The following is a 20,447-nucleotide window of genomic DNA, read 5'->3' as shown; positions in this document are numbered from 1 at the left end:
GTGTGTATATATATATATATATGATGGAATACTACTCAGCCATATAAAAGAATGAAATAATGCTATTTGCAGCAACATGGAAGGACCTAGAGATTATCATATTAAGTGAAGTAAGTCAAAGACAAATATTATATGATATCACTTATATGTAGAATCTCAAAAAATCATACACATGAACTTATTTACAAAACAGAAATAGACTCACAGACATAGAAAACAAACTTAGGTTACCAAAGGGGAAAGAGGGAGGGAGGGATAAATTAGGAGTTTGGGATTAACACACACACACCACCATATATAAAACAGATAAACATCAAGGACCTACTGTATAGCACGGAGAACTATATTCAATATCTTATAATAACCTTTAATGGAAGAGAATCTGAAAAAGATAGATTATATATATACATATATATGTATATATATAAAACTGAATCACTTTGCTGTACACCGGAAACTAACACAATGCTGTAAATCAACTAAACTTCAATTTTAAAAAAAGAACCAAATTAAGAAGATGAAATTTAATTAGGATTAAATATAAAGTATTTCAGATCATGTTTGGATTATTATGTCAAACCCCAAGACCCACATTTTTTTTTAACATCTTTATTGGGGTATAATTGCTTTACAATGGTGTGTTAGTTTCTGCTTTATAACAAAGTGAATCAGTTATACATATACATATGTTCCCATATCTCTTCCCTCTTACGTCTCCCTCCCTCCCACCCTCCCTATCCCACACCTCCAGGCGGTCACAAAGCACCTAGCTGACCTCCCTGTGCTACGCAGCTGCTTCCCACTAGCTATCTACCTTACGTTTGGTAGTGTACATATGTCCATGCCTCTCTCTCGCTTTGTCACAGCTTACCCTTCCCCCTCCCCATATCCTCAAGTCCGTTCTCTAGTGGGTCTGGGTCTTTATTTCTGTCTTACCCCTAGGTTCTTCATGACATTTTTTTTTCTTAAATTCCATATATATGTGTTAGCATACGGTATTTGCCAAGACCCACATTTAAGGAATGACATAAAAACACTGGAGTGGGTTCACAGAAGAATAACAGATAAAATTATATGTATAGAAAATATTATATGAGAAATGATTAAAACAAAAGTTCAACCAGGTATATTCAGCCAGGAAAAGAGGAGGGGAAAATAATAATTCTCTTTAATATAAGAAGGAATAGCCTGTGGATGAGAAATTATACATATTCTAATAGCTTCAGAGACTTGAACTAGGACTAACAGAAGTTATAAGGAGACCAATTTCAATTTGATATCATGAAGAACATTCAGCCATTAGAATCATTCAAAAATATGAGTCCCTTATGAGCCATTATAAAAAATAATGGAATGTAGACTAGAGAACTCAGGAAGAAATACAGTAGGAAAGAGGCCTGCGTTGAATGTGGGGAGGAGGAGGATGAGATAAATGCTAAAGTTCCTCAGATTTTTTGTTGATAACCACATCTCATCAGACACAAAACGGAGGTGAGTAAAGGAGACTGAAAGATGAGAGAACTGAAAAACTAACCAAGAAAAGGGGGATGAAGGGAACAAAGAAATCTATGAACCTATGAAAGAATGAAGCAGAAAACAAAATGGCCAGAAAAGTGAACAAAGAGAACAAAAGAACTCAAGGGAATAATAAAAATTTGAAAATGGCAAGGTTTCTAGGGCATTGCCAGAGGGCATAGTCTAAAGATGGGAGATAAGGATGAAAACCAGAACCCAGGGCATTGGACATTTTGGAGACAAGAAATCAGACCAAGGACACAAGGTCAAGCCAGGAAGCTGTGTCCCAACAGCTTCAGCTTACACTGCACAGTAGCCTGATCGGTACCACCAATATGAGAATAATAATTCAGTCCTATTCAATCTTCTGTTAACTGTTTTTACCAGTGTAATGTCTCCAGATCTTTGTGGACTCCTGAGCAATTCCCCCAGCACAGTAAGGGCACATAAGGAGATTCATCAAGTAAGACAGAAATAAAGACACAGACCTACTAGAGAATGGACTTGAGGATATGGGGAGGGGGAAGGGTAAGCTGTGACAATGCGAGAGAGTGGCATGGACATATATACACTACCAAACATAAAATAGATAGCTAGTGGGAAGCAGCCGCATAGCACAGGGAGATGAGCTCGGTGCTTATCCCACATAGAGGGGTGGGATAGGGAGGGTGGGAGGGAGGGAGACGCAAGAGGGAAGAGATATGGGAACATATGTATATGTATAACTGATTCACTTTGTTATAAAGCAGAAACTAACACACCATTGTAAAGCAATTATACTCCAATAAAGATATAAAAAATAAAATAAAATAAATAAAATAAAATGGATAACAGGGACTTCCCTGGTGGTCCAGTGGTTAGGATTCCATGCTTCCACTACAGCGGGACACAGGTAAGAATCAATACATGTATATGTACAACTGAACCACTTTGCTGTACACCTGAAACTATCACAACATTATTAATCAACTATACTCCAATATAAAATAAAAAGGTAAACAAAAAAAAATAAAGGGCTGGAACTCTCAAGACGAAGACGTTGCTTACCCAGAACCCAGAATGGAGATTCCCTTTTCAAGGCAAAGCCTGATTGGTAGAGTTGCTGAAGGTGAAAAGTCACTGCTCACGAGGTGCATTTCATTCACTGAGTAAATTTCTTCAGCATCTACTATGTTTCACATATACAATTTCATGTGATTCTCACAGCAGTCTTTAAGAGGTCAATATTATACCCATTTTACAGTTAAGAAACAGAATCTCAAATAGATTAAATGATTTGCCCAAGATCCCTCAACTGGGAAGTATCTGGATCCCATAAAACCAGACTCCAAAGCTCATTCTCTCTAAATTGTCTCACTCCCTCTGGTACCTCTGGAGAGGGGTAGGTCATGTGTCACAGATGAAGATACAGTGTGGCCAAGGCAGACAGAGCTTCTTAAATGTCACTATCAAGGAGTTAGGCTGGCTATGGCATTGCTGATGAATTTTGAAAAGTGCCAATGACACAATAACAGTAATAATAATAATACTTAATAATTATTAACTGCCAAGAGCCAACCATGAGCTGAGTGCCTTATATATATCTCATTTAATCTTTACAACGACCTTAAGTGTTAGGTACCATTACTATAATTATTATTTTCCCAATGAGGAACTCGAAGCTTAGAAAGTTTAAATAACTTGTGAACCCAATAAATCCAAATCTGCCTGAGCTGAGGGCCTGTACCCTTATAATTGCACTTCTTTTCTTGGGCAAGAGAGGAAGATGGTGATGATGTTAAGATGCAAGGTCAGCTGAAGGTCAGTTGGTGGAAGTACAAGGACCAGGGACGTGAGAGTAGTCAGCCCAGGAAAAAATGTTCTCTAGCTTGAGCTGGTGGGGTGCTACCCAGGTGTGTACAGGTGTACGCCAAAGATCAATGCTCTTTAATGTATGAATTCAATACTTTGATGAAACAAAGTTGAAAAAAGAAGGAGTGAAGGCGTTTACAAATAAGGCGGGGGGGCACCAGAACACGTTGATGTGGCCACATGTGTTCACTTACTTCATCTGATACAAGTTATTGGTGCCTCTGTGGTCAATGTCATGGCAGAAGGCAGCAGCAAGCATGGCAAAGGCTTCAAGATCCGTGTAGTATTTCTTCAGTCTTCCTGTCTAAAAACATAGACGTACATATTTACTTGGATTAATGCACCTCCGCAGCATGTGCAGTGAGGCCGGCCTGCAATGGAGAAGGGGGTCTGCTGTGTTTTTAGAGCAAGCTGGCTTTATTTCTTGAGGACTGTAGCTCATTCTGGGCAGTTACAAACCCAGCAGGTAACTGAATTTTCCTTTATGGATATAAGGACACGAGTGTCAGAGTGATAATTCAGCCAAACGCCCAGGGATACCCACGTACCCTGGCATCATCTCCAGGGGGGGTTGGGGGTTTATGGGACTGTATCCATGAATTCCAAAATTACTGATCTAAAGTGACGGACTGTATCCATTTCTCACCACACTCAGGAGGGAGATGCACAGGTTTATCACGATTCACAGGCTCTGTACCTACCATCAGCAAAGTGAACATCGTCTGCCCCACATTGAACCCGTGTCGCCAGTTGTGGTAAGTGACGGCACGGTACCCCTTCCTCACCGTGTACATCCATCTGGTGAGAACCTGCCACCAAAGGAGACAACACCACTCAGACTTTGGAGTAGAATTCTAAAGGTAAGAAGGTCTGTGACAACCTTACCTGAAAAGATAGGTTGGCCTTGTTTACAGGGTTTAAGTGGACAAACTGACGAAGTTAATGATAATTTAAAATCCACACTGCAGGGAATCTTCTGAACCACAGGAAATTTTAGTGGAGTACAGCCACAGAATCACAGCATTTTAAATTAAATACCATCTGACCTCTACAGGTACTTTGAATTTCTCCACCACATTTATTTCAAGAAACAGCCGAAGTCCACACTTAATCAGTTCGTGCTCTGTGATGGGGAAGTCGCTGAAGCGGAATTCATACAGGTCTACGGCCTGTGGGTCTGGTAGGTCCTCTTTCTGTTGAAACAAGGACCAAGTGTTCCAGATTACATTCATTTATTTCATTTTAGTCTGATATACCCGACATTGGACATAAAACAAAATTACAATAAAAGGATGCCACATGCAATTCACTGAGCCTCTACTTGCCCAATACTGGGTTATGCCTCATTATCCTAACAAACCTACACAATGATCCTCAGTTTCCAGATGATGAAACTGAGGCCCAGCTATACTGAGAAGCTTGCTAAGTGATGGCATTCAATTCTAAATCAGACCCCAGTGGCTATTTTCTTTCTCTGATGCAAGATAAAATGTTTACTTGCAGCAGCCTAACCCATTTTCAATACTCAACTTTTTTCCATTCCAGAAATATTCAGTAAACAGTAAACGATGGCTTAATTCGATTCTATCGTATTATCTTTACCTATTCAGTGATGCTTTCCTACTCATCTGTGGGCTCCATAAGGATGGGATCTGGTCTGTTTTATTTGCTGTGGTATCTCAGAACCTGCAGGGCCTGTCCCATGGAGGTGCTTGGTAAATGTTTGTTGAGTGAATGAATGAATGAATGGCCCACAGTGTACTGGTACACTTGCAGACATCTCATTTAACCCACCCCCCTGTCAGGATTTTGGACTAGGTGAAAAAACAGTGAATTAGTCCCATGAATATTGACATGGCTTGGGAGATAAAAATCTGCATCTTGGCCTTAAGGAATTTAACTTACTAAAATGGTTATAAAATACAGACCAGTGAAAGGTGAGAGCTTAGAACATTCCCAGAGCACAGAGTCAGTGCCAGGGCTGGGAGAAATTGCAGGCAGGCTGGGGGAACTGAAGGAGGAGAGACTCTGGAGGGCTGTGTATTCAGCTGATCTGGTAGAAGGCAGGTCAGAGACAGTCCCACGGGAGGAGAGAAGCAGGCGAGGGCTGTGTGGGTCCAGCAGATGCAGGAGCAATTCAGTTCAGTGGGTATTTACTGAGCCCATTATAAATCCTTAATACTGTGCTAAGATCACGTCCCTCAGTAAGTTCAAGGTTTCCCAGAGGATGATTCATGCTCTATTTGTACAAATGTCAACACCAAATGGTATATGGCTCTTTTAAGTACAATTACGGTTTCTGTTCCCCTAACCCCCGAGTCTGGGCTGGCCCCTCAAACCCTTGCCCTTCTCTTCAGGGAACCTCCTGGTCCTCCTGTGCCCCCTTCTCCTCAAGGCCACTCTCAGACTGTCACTTTAGGCAGAGATCTCTCTCCTACAAAGCTATGGCTTGGAGCCAGGAGACTAGCATTCAGTTCTGGGTTGGTATTAGCTATTGGGTTGGCCAAAAGGTTCGTTCGGGATTTTCCGTAAGCTGCTACCCAATACGTCAATGTTCTCATCTGTGAATGGGAGTGACAAGAGTAACATTTTTGTCTTTGTTGTTCTAATGAAAAAGCAGTGCCAATTTTATTTGCATGTGTCAAAGAAAATTAGAGGGGATTCAACTCATGGCCCCTAGTAACACTTCACAAAACTCCCTTCTCACAGGACCTCCTGCGTCCTCTGCCAAAGCCTTCTCATCACTTTCTCTCTCTCCAGACCCTCCCAGATTCCTTGCCCAAAGGGGCTCTTTTTCTGCATTCATTTTTATTCATTCAACAAACATTTATTGGTTCCTATCCGTGTTGTAGGCATTATGGATAAAGCAATGAAGAAAGCAGGCATTGTCACTGCCCCTGAAACACACGTTCTCATGGGGAGAGACAAAAAATAAGCACATCTTTTAAAAAATCAGACTAAGAATTATGGGGTACGGTGGGGGGTGCCCAATGCCCAGAACCTCCCTGCTGGAGGTCACCTCAGTCCTGCTGTTCCCAGAGTATTATGTAAAGATCAAACGTGAAAATGCTTTTTAACGCGTTATCAGGTCAGTCACACTAAAGCGTAAATGCGCATTTCAGCAGGAAACAAAGTAAGAAGTTCTCAGAATTATGACTCCCAGCCCCCATTTACAGCTACAGGTGAACCGATAAAACAATACTACAATATGGCAATCACAGGCTTTGAAAACCAGCAGTCATGCAGCAGTGATACAGAGAGGCTGATAGAAATAAAGGCTTTTGATTCATCTGATAAGTAGGAACTCAGGCCCCAAAGGCTGGTCTTCCCCTCCCTGAAGGAACCCACAGCTGAGGCGGAATGAGAGCGGGGAGGCTGCTGCCACCCCACGTGCCATAACATGGCGCCAGCCACCTGCTGCATCCCGGCTGGCTGACTCCCTCTGCTCTGGGAAGAAGCCCCTGGGTATCTGATCAGGTCCCTTTGCAGGTCCCAGTGTGCCAGGCTGCCATGGTCTCGTCCCACCGCCCTGCCAGGCCTCACGGGCTGCTCCCCTCTTCCGCTCACTGGGGCTCCAGCCATACCCAGCTGTCTTCGGTCTCCTGTGTCCCCACGCCCTGGTCTGCACTGTCCTGCTTCCCCTTCCCATCTCCAGCCATCTCCAAGCCCCCATTGTCAATCTCTGCCCAGCCGATTCCTGCTTTCCCTGCAGGCCTCCATGCCATGGCCTCATCTCGCAGTCTATCATCTTCTGAGTAGAATCAGGCCCTTATTCTCCCCAGGGCCCTTGGTGCTCACAGCCTGTGAACCCATTCATTCAAGGCAGTGTCACTGCTTGTATTTTTTGTCTCCCTAATAAACAGGCGGCTTCTTGAACCAGGTGAAAACCAGACCACACTATCTCTTGCCCTCGAGGCTTAACGGTTCCTTGTATCATAGGACATTTCAGTAATTACTGAATGAATGAAAAACAAAACGGAATGAAGGAGGACTGAATGAGGTACTTCTCTGGGACGCCCTGTCCTCATCTCCCATGGTCTGGTAAACGTGAGCTGCAGGGCATCCGCGAGTGAACTGAAATGTCCTGGGAAGCAGAGGGGAAGATGGGACGACGACTTTCCCTACTTCCTTTGCCCAAGTCACTGCACTGCTACCTCAGTGCTTCCCAGCCCAGCAACGTGCACCTGCCGTTATACCTATAAAAGAGGGCCACACCTTCCCTGAACTGAGAGTTAAAATGCATCCCTGCAGAAAATCATGGTTAAGTGGAGATGCATAAATATTTATGTAGCTTGGAAATTATGCCAATAGTTTTGGAGAACCCCTCTGAAATATGGTTGTTTCTTGAGTTAAGTTTTATGCGGCAATGATTTGGGATGAGCTTAAAGCACATTTTACATTCAAAATAGCCTGTTTTATTGTAAAGCTACTGGTTCTTTGCCCATTTTATTGCTTCTCCATCATAAGACCCTTCCTCCTCTAAACAGAGAACTAGAAAATTTCCAACATGTCATGGATGTCAATTAAAGCTTTTTTTTTTTACAAGAAGATAAGTTTTGGTGGGGGTAAATGAGGAGAAGGAGTCATCTTCTGGGCCAAGTGTGAGAGGAAAGTGCTCAGAGGTAAAGCCAGAGAGAGTGAGAGAAGGAGGAAGAGCCTCAAGTGACATGAAGACATAAAAGTGGGAGCAGATCCCTCAAAAAGGGGTCACAGGCCACTGGCTCTGTGGTGGTACAGCCAAGGGCCAGGATGGGAGGACAGAGCCCATAAAAATGGGAATGTGGAAGGTGAGATATTCAGTAATCTTAGTTCAGAAAGAAGAACATATGTCATGGGTTGGAAAGGGGCAGTGGAAAACAGGATGAGGTAGTTAGGGAGGGAAATAAGTGTGATATTATTTCAATTTCGAGCAGATTGTATTCAAGCCTCTGAAATTCAAGATCTAGGGGCCTTGGTAATCCCAGGTTCTTAATTGGGATCCCAGAAGGGCCACGCTCTAGAAATAAGGGCTCTACCCTAGTAGCAAGAGCAAAACCGAAATAGACCACCCCTAACAAAATCTAAAACCAACTCCTTCACCTGCCAGAAGAAACTCTAACCCTTTGAACAGAAAGATAATATCACCCAGAGCCCCTACAAATCCTAACCCACAGTGTCTGGTTTTCAATTTAAAAACTATGAAGTATGCTTTAAAATGATCAAATGACTAAAACCCAAGAGTAAAAATAGACAGTAGAACCAGACACATAGGTGATTCAGGTATCTAGATGGAGAATTCAAAATCACTATGTGAATAAATTTAAGAAGATAGATAAAGTAGATTAAATGATGGAAAGTTTTGTTTTGTTTTGGTTTTTTTTTTGCGGTACGCGGGCCTCTCACTGTTGTGGCCTCTCCCGCTGCGGAGCACAGGCTCCGGACGCGCAGGCTCAGTGGCCATGGCTCACGGGCCCAGCCGCTCCGCAGCATGTGGGATCTTCCTGGACTGGGGCACGAACCCATGTCCCCTGCATCGGCAGGCGGACTCTCAACCACTGCGCCACCAGGGAAGCCCTAAATGATGGAAAGTTTTAGCACAGAGTTGGAATCTTTAAAAAAAAGAATTAAATATACATTCTAGAACTGCAAAAGATAATCTCTGAAATTAAAAACTTACTGGATGGGTTTAACAGTTGATTGTAGAACATGTGTTTGGGTGGGTTTAAACAGTAGACACAACAAAATACAAGCTTAATGACTAGAAGAGAAGTTATTTCAACTAGATATAATAGGGGTGACCCAATGGCAACAATAGGAAAGAACTGAATTCCTCCAGGATCCAGAAGAGAAGCTAGCAATGGCAGATGATAATGGTGCCTCCAAGGGTCTATCTACCTTCTATTGTAATTCTGCCGTGTCTTCCAGGGTGGCCATGCTGTAATCCAGAGCTATTAAAATAAACCAGGCCATGCTACCCCTAGAGTCTGTGCCTGCATTCCCTTATGCAGTAATCTAGCTTAACTATGATTCTAAATTACCTTTGTGGATTGTACTGTAGGGGACAAACAGAAAGGAAAGCAAGGACCCAGAAGATCACTCTGTAGAAGAAATCTCTTTCCTTTTTAGCTTTGAAAGGTGCCAGAGAAGAGGAAACTCAACACTAACTTGAAAAATGAGAACAAGTGTCCTACTATATTTTATTTAAAAGGCATTAAGGATAGAAGTAAAACACTTACCAAAATTGTGACAAGTTGGTTTTCTTCACAGTCTTCAATTACATCTATATTTAACTTCTCTTTAAATTTCTAAAATGTAAAAGCAAAGGAGGTGTGAAATTGCTATAAAGTTGATTTCTATCTGATTCCTTTACTCTTAAAATCAGTTAAAATAAACTATGTTGTAATGAGTTCCATGAAAGATGCATTCTGGATACAAAGAAGATCTATAGCACTTGATTATTTAGAAGTTTCTCTAAAAATTAATTAATCTCTCTTTTCTCCCCAAAATGTAACAGTAGCTGTCTCAAAAAAAGAGAGAGAGAGGGAGAGGGTGAGGGAGACGTCGGTTGGTTGCATGTAGGCGAGAAAAATGAATGGCTTACATCTGTTTTTCTTTAGTTTATAGCAATTTCCCTTTATTCTCCCCAGACATTTTCATCTTCAACATCTCAAACTCTCAAATCAAATTTCTTTTAAGTCTCAAACCACCCAGCAAAACCAAAACCAACCAACCAACCAAGCCAACAAACAAAAACACCCCAGGAAAACTACATCCACACACACTCTGAAAGTTTTTGAAATACAGGAATAGAGACAGTGGGTGTGTTATATTTTCCCATCATTTGGTGGTGATTAGAACACTGTTAGCGAATATCTACTTGCTCTCCAATCATCCATGATGCTGATCTTGGTCATGTTTGTACCTTGAAAATTTTAGTGAATTTGATGGGAGGAAAGAATTGAAACGAGCTTGCACAGCTGGGCTTGCTCTCTTGTACTTGTCATCACCATGAGAAGAACATCTATCAGGTAGCTGCTGATCAAGGATGATAGACGCAGAAAGCAAACCAGACACACGGCTTGGAGCCCAGCCCAACCAAGATTAGTTGAAATCTGGTCAACCCACAAACTCATAAGTGAGAAATAAATGCTTATTGTCATATACCACTGAGAGGTTATGGTTGTTATACAGCATTATACGGCAACAGCTGACATTTCGCTCCCTAGAAATATTTTTTTCCTTGCTAACACTCCTGAATCTAGACCTCACTACTCCAGCTCCTACAGAGCTATTTTTAACAAAGTGCTATTCCAACCAAGCAGCCTGGAAAGTCAGTAAGGCTCTGTGTACTGTGGACCACTCAAGTTCCCCCCAACCCCTCCTTCTTTGTTTCTCCCCTCCTTAGCCTGGGACTAAACCTATTCTCATTTGTCAGACCTCCGGGTAATTAGGCGAATTCCAGAGGCCATGGTTAGATAGCATCTAATGTCACAGGACGAATTCCTCACTTACCAAAATGGACTTGATTTCATCAGGAGTAGCTTTGGTGTGGTTCATGAGCATTTCCTGGGCTATGTCCTTTCTGTTTACTAGTTTATTCATTTTCTCATAGGTGTCAGTATTTAAAAGAGACCATCCGAGAAATTGTGTGAGAGTCTGAAATAGATAGAATGTGATTCGATTCTCTAAACCTAAAGAAAAAACGATTTGGAGGCAACAGTTTGTATGCTTTCCTATCAATCTCCCTTCCACCATCAACAACCCAGTTCCTTGTTTTAATCTAAGAAAAAAAAAAAAAGTACAATAATAAGAGCCAGACAATAAAACTGGCTAAGCCCTTGCTTTTCAAAGTGCTCCATGCACCGTGAATACTTTATTAGAGGAGAGGAATTACAAAAATCCAGTAGATAAAGCATGACCTGAAAATCAGAGAGGGCTGGAGGTGGCAGCAAGGGTGAGAGGTGATAGAAGGGGAGTAGGGAGAAAGGAGAGACCTTTCCCCAATTCCCTAGTACTGAAAAGAATTTTGATTAAGCCAAAAGTTCACACTTTGGTAGAAAACGGTACATTTTACGGAAGTCAGGAAACAGAAATGACACAATAACAATATACTGACTGCAACCATGTGTGACTCACGTCTTAATTGCCCTTCAGAAACATCATTCCAGAATAACAAATAATTATGCGTCTTCTATTATTTCATGCATTTCATCTACCTCCATTAGTTTATAATTGCACTTACCTCAGTGATGTGTTCATCATACTCATCAAAAGGCTTTCCGTCCTTTCTGTTGTAAAATGTAGCTACTCCCACAATGTCTTCTTTCTTGTTGACAATAGGCAGGGACAAGACGTTTTTAATGACCCAACCAGTCTCATCTACAGGTCCTTTCTACAAACAATAAAGACACTAAGGTTATTTTTTTATCTTTTTTTTTTTTGAAATAACTATAGGTACACAGGAGGTTGCAGAAGAAATGTACAGAGAAGTCCCATGTACCCTTTACCCAGTCTTCCCCATGATAACGTCTTGAGTCACTATGGTACACTAACAAAACCAGGGAATACATATTGGTACGACCCATGGAGCTTATTCAGATTTCACCAGATTTATATGTATTTGTGCACGTGCAGGGGTAGGCAGGAGTGTTTCTATGCCAACTCATCACATAGGTAGATATGTGCAACCTCCCCTAGAACCAAGATAGAGAACTAATCCATCATCATGGGGCTCCCTTGCCCTACCCCTTTATAGCCACTAGAGCCCTCACTATTCCCCACTTAGGTTATTTTCAGTTTAAAGAAAGAATAATTGCGGGGTGTTAGCTGCACAATTCCTATGTTGTATCAGAACACGGCTAGAACTATACAGACATAAAAGTGCTGTAGTGCATTTAAGTGTCCTAGAACCAAGTGTCTGTACTGTGACAACCCTACCCTCTTCTCTTTGACCTCTCCCGCTCCAGCCCTAGGGATGGGAAGCATTTACCTGTGTTACCTCAGTGTTCCCTGTTCATTTCTTCTGTCCTCCAAAACCTGTTTAGCTAAATTCTTATATTAAATTATCTCTGTTGAAATACCTAGTGTGGTTTCTGCTTTCCTGACTGACCCATCAAGATCGTTTTTTGTTATGTGGTGTGATTCCACTTAGTAAACATCTGTCAAGCCCCATGATGTTTCAGGGCCTGGGCTAGTTGCTGGGGGTGCAAAGGTGAAAAAATCACAGTCCCTAAGCTCAAGATAACAGTCTAGTAGGGAATGCTGACACAGAAGTTCAGCAGTGTTTCTCAAAGTGTTGCCCAAAGATCAAGGGCAACAGATTTTTTTCTTTTTAGCTTGTTTCATAATCTCTGGGCATGCATCTTAAATAGGCTCCCCAGGTAATTCTAAAGTCCTCCGAAGCCTGAGAACCATGGCGTGGCACCTGGACAGCATGCAACAAGGCAAAGGTAGCCAAGCACCCATCAGGCCAGGCTATTCCTTCTTCTGCCTGTCCTCGGCTTATTTAGTCATCCTCAGAGGCTCTGGTTAAGTCTCACCTCTCCCTTGAAGCCTTCTCTAACTTTTTTCACCCATATGGAACTTTTCTTTTTCAGAATTCCATCATCACTTCTAGGCTTGACCGTACAATTTAGCATTAGATAATTTCCAAATGCTCTGGAACTGTTGATTGTTGTCTCTGAGGCTATTTTCTAATCTTACCAAAGAGCTGTTTCATAAACTGTTCAATTCTACCTAAGTGACAGGACAGTGCTGGGCATATAAGGGATGCTCAATAAACAACTGCTTATTAGTTGAAGAGCTTGCCTTTATACTTAGAATGAAAAGCAGAGAAACCAAACCTCAGTTCATGCTTCCTAATGGTCAAAGCTTTGGGGGAAAGAAAAAGCAGTGCACGGTGGTTCTCAAAGTCTTCATTTTTGGAAAATACTATGAAATATTTATATACTTATATCCTCACAAGGATGAGAGACAACATCAATAACAGAAAATATTACCTGTGTGCAAGGTAAGCACCTGTGTATTTATTTTTAAAAAGCTTCCAAAATAAGCTTTACTGACTGCCTCTGTTTTTTCAGTACATATTCAGTTGGTACCTGTTCATGTTCATGTCTCTTGCTATTAAGTTAGAGCTTGTTCACAGAAAAGTGATAGAAGGAACTTAAGATTTAAGAGAAATAGGACAAAAACTTAAGACAGAAAATTCTATGTACTTTTTCTTCTGTGAATTGGGATCACTTTAATTCACGTTAAACGAAGAGCCCCTTACTCCGCTTCAAGGAACACCCTGAAGACGTCTACTTCCTAATCGCTGGAATCTGTGAACAGGTTACTTTAAATGGGGAAGGCGCATTAAACCAGCAGATGGAATTCAGGTTGTTAGTCAGCTGATCTTAAAATAGGGAAATTAGCCTGGATTTTCCAGGTGGACCCAATGTAATTACAAGGATCCTTAAAAGTAGAAAAGAGAGTCAGGATCAAAAATCAGAGGAGGAGATATGACAGCAGAAGCAAAGTCAGGGCGATGTGACTGCTGGCTTTGAAGATGGAAGGGAGCCATGAGACAAGGCAGCTCCAGAAGCTGGAAAAGACAAGGAGACAGGTTCTCCCCGAGATCCTTTAGAAAGGAACACAGTCCTGCCAGCACCTTGAATTTAGCCCAGTGTGACGCATTTTAGACTTCTGACTCCAGAACCGTAAGATAACTCAGCTGTGTTGCTTTAAGCCACTAAGTGGTAATTGTTGCAGCAGCAACAGGAAGCTAATATGTACACCCTGCCCCCAAGAAACGCAGTTTGAGAATCATTGCCTTTGCAGGTTTGTTCTGACCACAGTTCACTTTGAATCATTGGTTTTTTTCATTAAACTTCTCAGGTGCAAGAGGGACTAGTGAGAATGGAGGTGGGTGCGAGCAGGTGGACAGAATGGGAAGGCCCAGCAGGGTGGAGGTTTGCGGAGGATGGGCACCCTATCCTGAGTCTGCCTTTTGGAATGATCCACAGGGGCAATGCCAATGAGGGAAAACAGAGAGGGAGGCTGAGAGCCCATCAAGATGCAGTCCTGGGCTTCCCTGGTGGCACAGTGGTTAAGAATCCACCTGCCAATGCAGGGGACACGGGTTCAAGCCCTGGTCCAGGAAGACCCCGCATGCCGCGGAGCGACTAAGCCTGTGCACCACAATTACTGAGCCTGTGCTCTAGAGCCTGAGCCACAACTACTGAGCCCACATGCCACAACTACTGAAACCTGCGCTCTAGAGCCCATGAGCCACAACTACTGAAGCCCGCACGCCTAGAGCCTGTGCTCTGCAACAAGAGAAGCCACTGCAATGAGAAGTCCGCGCACCGCAACTAAAGAAAGCCCACACGCAGCAACGAAGACCCAACGCAGCCAAAAATAAATAAATATATTTATTTTTTAAAAAAAGATGCAGTCCTGACCCCAGGGCTAAGGACAGAAGGAAGGATGGAGAGCTGGGTGGGAGTGTCTTAGACCACAGTGCAGTTCTGAAAGAGTTTGCAGGGCTGAAGGGGATTCCTAGGACCAACAGTGCTGGTCAGAGGAGTCTGGCATCTCCCAGGAACTGGCCTGTGTTAGTATCCCGGCCCATAGGAAGTGCAGCCTCCGTGTGGACAGTGGGTTTCCCAGCCCAGCAGCCATTTGATGGTCATCCTTCCTACAGTCAGAGACCTGAGAAGCATGTTTTCACGGGCACTACACTGATGTTTCCTAGGGAGCTGGCCAATTCCTATAGGCTGGAGGTTTACCCCAGGTGGGTGCCCAGCCTCCTCTGCGCCGTCAGAGCCCTTGTGTGGTTGCTCCCACGGGGGCCACACGAGGACCCCACACACACAGAAAGCACAGGCCCCCAAACCTCTGAGCACGGCCCGATTCTTCTGGGCCAGCTCCCTGCCCTCCCTGTTCAGACTATGACTGCTTAAGGTTCAGACACCTTAGAGAGTCCTTGTCCCTTTTTCCTGCCTGTGCACTCCTTCATGGCACCCAGTTGCCATAAACAGAGGGGTCGTGGCTGGGCACAGTGTGGTCACAATTAGGCCTTCGGAGGCAAGGAGGAAGGAGCTAGAGCAAACGCCATGTGGTGTCTGCACGCTTCCACGGTGGTGAGCAGAGAGGAGTGCGGAGAGCAGGAGGAAACCTGCCCCGTAACTGGGCGAGTGAGCACAGGTTTCCCAGGCCTGGGGGCCCCTGCTGCTGAGGGTGTGCCCCTCACCCCACCCACCCCAGGCCGGCTTCGGCTGTGCCACGTGGGCAGAGATGGGGCTCTGTGGGCGTGTCGGGGTGAGACCGGAAGACGGACGCTAGTGGCCCCCACTGGGAAGGCCATCTCCACTCCCGACTGGGGCTGGGCTCCAACTGGATGTCTGCTAAAACAGGACACAGAACGGCAAGGGCCAGAAGGAGGAAAAGGAGAGGTTGCCGGGCCAATGGTCAGGTGGGGAGGGGGTGGAAGAGGGGACAGGTGGGGAGGGGCATGTCTGGATGTTGGAGGAGGAAAGATAAAACCAAGGGTCTGACAGCAGGAGGGGCTCCCAAGAACCCAACAAGAAGTTCCTTTTCCTGATAACAGCGGCAATAAGCCTCCGGGATGGGCCCGAGAAACCTCCAAAGGGCTGAACCCAGGTGGTAGGATGTATCCAGCTAATCATTCAGGCAGAGACCATTTACTGAGCACCTGTGACGTGCCAGGGCTGGTTTAGGCACTGGGTGGGAGAGGTGGCAGCCCCCCCGCCAAATGCTGGGGTGACAAACACCCTTCTCTCCTCCCCCCTCTTCTCCTTTCCCTGAAGAACGTGCTACTTGGTGGCCACCAGCCCAGCCAGGGTGAGTGGAACATAAGCCTTGCGTGTGCCTCCTGGTCACCCCCGAGCATAAGGCAGGCTCTGGGGATGGAGAGGGTCAGTGCCGCCCCCCTCCCCGCACTGACAGGGGAGGCCTGGCAGAGGGCAGTTACCTGAAATGTGAAGTATTCATCCGCTGGGGCGTTCAGCATGTTGCAGATCTGTTGCAAAGCAAGAGGAGCCATTAAGCCACAGAGCAGAACGAGAAAGAACACGGGGAGCAAGGGTTTCCTCCCTGGGTCTCCACAGCTCGCAGACAAGTTATTCACCCTAGACCTCAGTGAGGCCACATGTGCTAACAACACGCTGGAGTCGAGGGGGGCTGGGACCTGGGCCCCCTTTACTGGAGTGCTTGCATCTGAGCAAACGTCTCCTGGAGCAACAGAATACAAAGAAACTATAAGGGACTAAAAACAACTGCATGCATGCCCCGCTGGGGCAAATCATGAACGATAAGACACAAAAAGGCCACAAACCAACTGCCACTCCTGAGGCGCCAGGAGCAAAGCAGGGGACTGCGTGTGATCCCTGCACACAGCAGGGCCAAGGGCGTGGGCAGACTACTTAAACCGCCCCTCCAGCCCGACCCACCAATCCGCCCCCACCCTCGCCCCTCCCAGGAAGCAAACAAGGGCACCTGTGTCTTGTTTTTGCTCCCTCAAGCTGCGGCGAGTGCCAATAAAGCCTCGCCTGAATTTCTCCTCTGGCCTCTTACCAATTGCTATTGATTAAAGAGTCCAAGGACCTGGGTGGGTAACAAAGTTAGCTTCTCTTCTACTAATTAAGTCACTGGATGACATTTAGCCCCATCTCTGCTCCTTCCTACTCTCTCAGCCTCTAAGGATTCTTCTTCCAAATTCAAAGCAACTAGTTGTTCAGATCAAGGAGAGGAGGAGTCTAAGCAAAAGGGCCTTTCTGCCTGGGCAGGTGTGGCAGCAATGCTGGGAAGGCTCTGTTTTCCTTCTTTTTTTTTTTTTTTTTCTGATGTGGGATCCGGGTTGGAAGAAAGTGGCTAAGGGGCAGGAGGGAAAAGCCAGACAGCCTTTTAGGTACGCCAAAGTAAATATTCATTACGAGACATCATTTTAAGTACTAAACTCAGAGACTATTGCTCACATCCATAAGGACAAGAAATCATTCCATTTTTGGGTCATTTCGGATTATCTTTACATCAGGTCAAATCAACAAATGGGTCTTTTTTTTTTTTAAGTAACAAGCAGTGGATTTAATTTTTGGGGGGGAGATTTTTTTTTATTCAAATGGCAAGTCACAAAAATTATAATCATCCTCATCAGTTCACTCGGTCCCGTGTAATTAATTTTTTTTCATCTTGATCTTTTGTTAGCACTTTTATGAATTCATCAGTTTTCCATTAGAGTTCTGAAAATGCTTGTTCATTCAGTTTAGCAGTATAGTCAGTTACCAGAAACCTGTACTTGTCAGAGTCTTTTCCATGAATTCCTTGAAGATGAAACCCTTTTATAGGAATATATTTGCAAAAGCATCAGAGTAAACCCAGAACTGTCTGTAAATGACAAAAGACTTTAAAATGACCACGGTTAAAGATTTGATGAAAGTTCATAATAATGCAATTGACAAGGAAATTTAGTTATTTCTGAGATGTAAAGCAATAACTAGAATTATGACTTATAACATTATACCAGAACATATAAGATTTTTAGAAATTTCATGTAATGTCTAAAACATTTATATTAATGTCTTAATAAAAGACAATATCTTTCTTTCCACCAAAATTACATTAGATACTTTATTTTTGTTTGTTTGTTTTTGTTTTTCCAGCATCATGATTTAATTAAGGGAGCACATTCATTGTAGAGAATATATTGATGACTGTAAATGTGACTCCTCATTACAGCCTAAAATTTTTGAAACACCAAAGCACAAAGATGTCAATTATATATCCAGACTACAGGTACAAAACAAATACATGCATTTTCCATGCTCCAAAACTGAGTACACACTGTACTGTCACAGGGAAGGGGTTTACCAATGAAGACCTGACAATAAAGTACTCAAGATTGATATAGCAAAATAAAATATAAAATAGGAGTTTGTAAAAACAAGTTTGACAATAGCAGAGAGGACCCTTTGCATTTCTGAGCAAAAATGCATTTCATTATATGTACTCTCTCCTAAAATGAATAAACTGGTCACTTGAGAATGCTCTGTTTATTTCTTCTATTATACTACAACATTCTCCATGTGTTGGAAAGAAAAGTATTGTGCAGGATCTGTGGGATAAGCATACATGTGGATGGAGCAGCACAACTGCACTGGTTCTTGCAACTCACTTCCAGATAAGGAGAAAGTGTTATTCATTAGTATGGCCCAGTCTCAGCCAATATTCAGTTTGGAAAGACACTGGGTTAAGATCAGAATGATCTCAAATTCCAAGTTCTAGAATTGATGATTTTATATGCCACTGTATTAGCCAGGCATCTTTTCTTTCTATTTTAAATTTTTATTGGAGTATAGTTCATCTATAATGTTGTGTTAGTTTCTACTGTACAGCAAAGTGAATTGGCCACACATACCCATATATCCACTCTTCTTTACATTCCCCTCCCATACAGGTCATTAAAGAGTATTGAGAAGAGCTCCCTGATAAATTAGATACTTTAAATCATAGCATTTTAAAGTTAGAAGGCACTTTAATAATTGTTTAAGCTTTCCTTTTCAAAGATGAGGAAATAGAAGCCCAAAGAGGATAAGTGATTTTGTTCAAATTCATGGGATGAAACGAGAACCGGGATCTCCAGTGAGGGTGCTGGTAGAATCGCCTCTCCTGCTAGGGGGTGGGGAAAGCCCTGATTTGTATCATTAACTGATTCCATATTGTAAATACTCCCACCATGGAGGATTTCAAGTTGTCAACAGTTTAACAACCTGCTTACCAAACTCCCAAACTCCCAAAAATCTACCAGTCTGTGAGTAGGTAAGAGCAGGCCTCTCTATCTAGTGCACTAACTGTGCCGGCCCCTCTGGCCCAAGGGAAGTGCTTTCTGAGAGTGCTTGAGCCAGGTCTACTGTTTTTGTACTACTCTTACAAAGCAAATGGGACCATCTTCCAAAGTTTTTGTTAGTATATACAGTCTAAGCATTTAAGGCCTCATTTGTGCTATCCATTCATTTTTATAACCTAATTTGCATTTAAGGACCCATCTGTGCTATCCATTCATTTTTATAACCTAATTTGAATAAATAACATGAACTGATGGGCTGAGCATCCTTCAGGTGTGTGTAAAAGAGACAAAAAGCAGTTTAGTTCTCTTTTCTGATCTTTCCATCAACAGTATCTGTTTTGGTCCAGGCTTTTCCAGCCTTTCGAGAACATCTATAGATGGGTCAAGGTCCTCGAGGCCAAGTATTTCACTCAATATTCAAAACTCCCTGGTGGCACAGTGGATAAGAATCCTCCTGCCAATGCAGGGGACACAGGTTTGATCCCTGGTCTGGGAAGATCCCACATGCCGTGGAGCAACTAAGCCCGTGTGCCACAGCTACTGAGCCTGCGCTCTGGAGCCCGCAAGCCACAACTATTGAGCCTCAGTGCCACAACTATTGAAGCCCACACACTTAGAGCTCATGCTCCACAACAAGAGAAGCCACCGCAATGAGAAGCCCGGACACCGCAATTAAGGGCAGCCCATGCTCATCACAACTAGAGAAACCTTCACGCAGCAACGAAGACCCAACGCAGCCAAAAATAAATAAATGAATAAATAAATTTATTTTTAAAAATTGCACATCACTTTTATTATCCAGAAAACAGCATATATGGAATCTAAAAAAATGGTACAAATGAACTTATTTACGAAACAGAAATAGAGTCACAGATGTAGAAAACAAACATGGTTACGGGGGAGGGATAAATTGGGAGATTGGGATTGACATATACATTCTACTATATATAAAACAGATAACTAATAAGGACCTACTGTATAGCACAGGGAACTCTGCTCAATACTCTGTAATGACCTATATGGGAAAAGAATCTAAAAAAGAGTGGATGTATGTATATGTATAACAGATTCACTTTGCTGTAGTACAGCAGAAACTAACACAACATTGCAAAGCAACTATACTCCAATAAAAAAAATTTTTTTAAGTGGGGCATAAATTTCTTTATACTGGCTACAGCAGCTTTGGGGTATCAAACTTGATAAAAACCCTAAATAGAGCCTGGTAGATGGGATGCTGGGAAACCGAAGACAGGGGCCA

At 43.2% G+C, this 20,447-nt stretch overlaps 1 protein-coding gene across 1 annotated transcript in view; it reads right to left on the bottom strand.

Moving 5' to 3' along the window:
* Window positions 1–20,447, bottom strand: part of PDE6C (phosphodiesterase 6C) — a 58,227-nt gene that overhangs the window by 23,551 nt on the left and 14,229 nt on the right. The window contains exons 8-14 of the mRNA XM_060125431.1: window positions 16,319–16,366; window positions 11,588–11,737; window positions 10,858–11,001; window positions 9,582–9,650; window positions 4,413–4,559; window positions 4,068–4,175; window positions 3,561–3,670 (exon numbers count right to left, since the gene is read on the bottom strand). Coding sequence (XP_059981414.1) covers window positions 3,561–3,670; window positions 4,068–4,175; window positions 4,413–4,559; window positions 9,582–9,650; window positions 10,858–11,001; window positions 11,588–11,737; window positions 16,319–16,366 — 776 coding nt within the window. The remainder of the gene's footprint in view (window positions 1–3,560; window positions 3,671–4,067; window positions 4,176–4,412; window positions 4,560–9,581; window positions 9,651–10,857; window positions 11,002–11,587; window positions 11,738–16,318; window positions 16,367–20,447) is intronic.

The sequence above is a fragment of the Lagenorhynchus albirostris genome, chromosome 16, assembly GCF_949774975.1.
Source record: "Lagenorhynchus albirostris chromosome 16, mLagAlb1.1, whole genome shotgun sequence".
NCBI classification, from domain to species: domain Eukaryota; kingdom Metazoa; phylum Chordata; class Mammalia; order Artiodactyla; family Delphinidae; genus Lagenorhynchus; species Lagenorhynchus albirostris.
The sequence above is the reverse complement of the archived record's forward strand: the minus strand, read 5'-3'. Positions and strand labels throughout refer to the sequence as shown.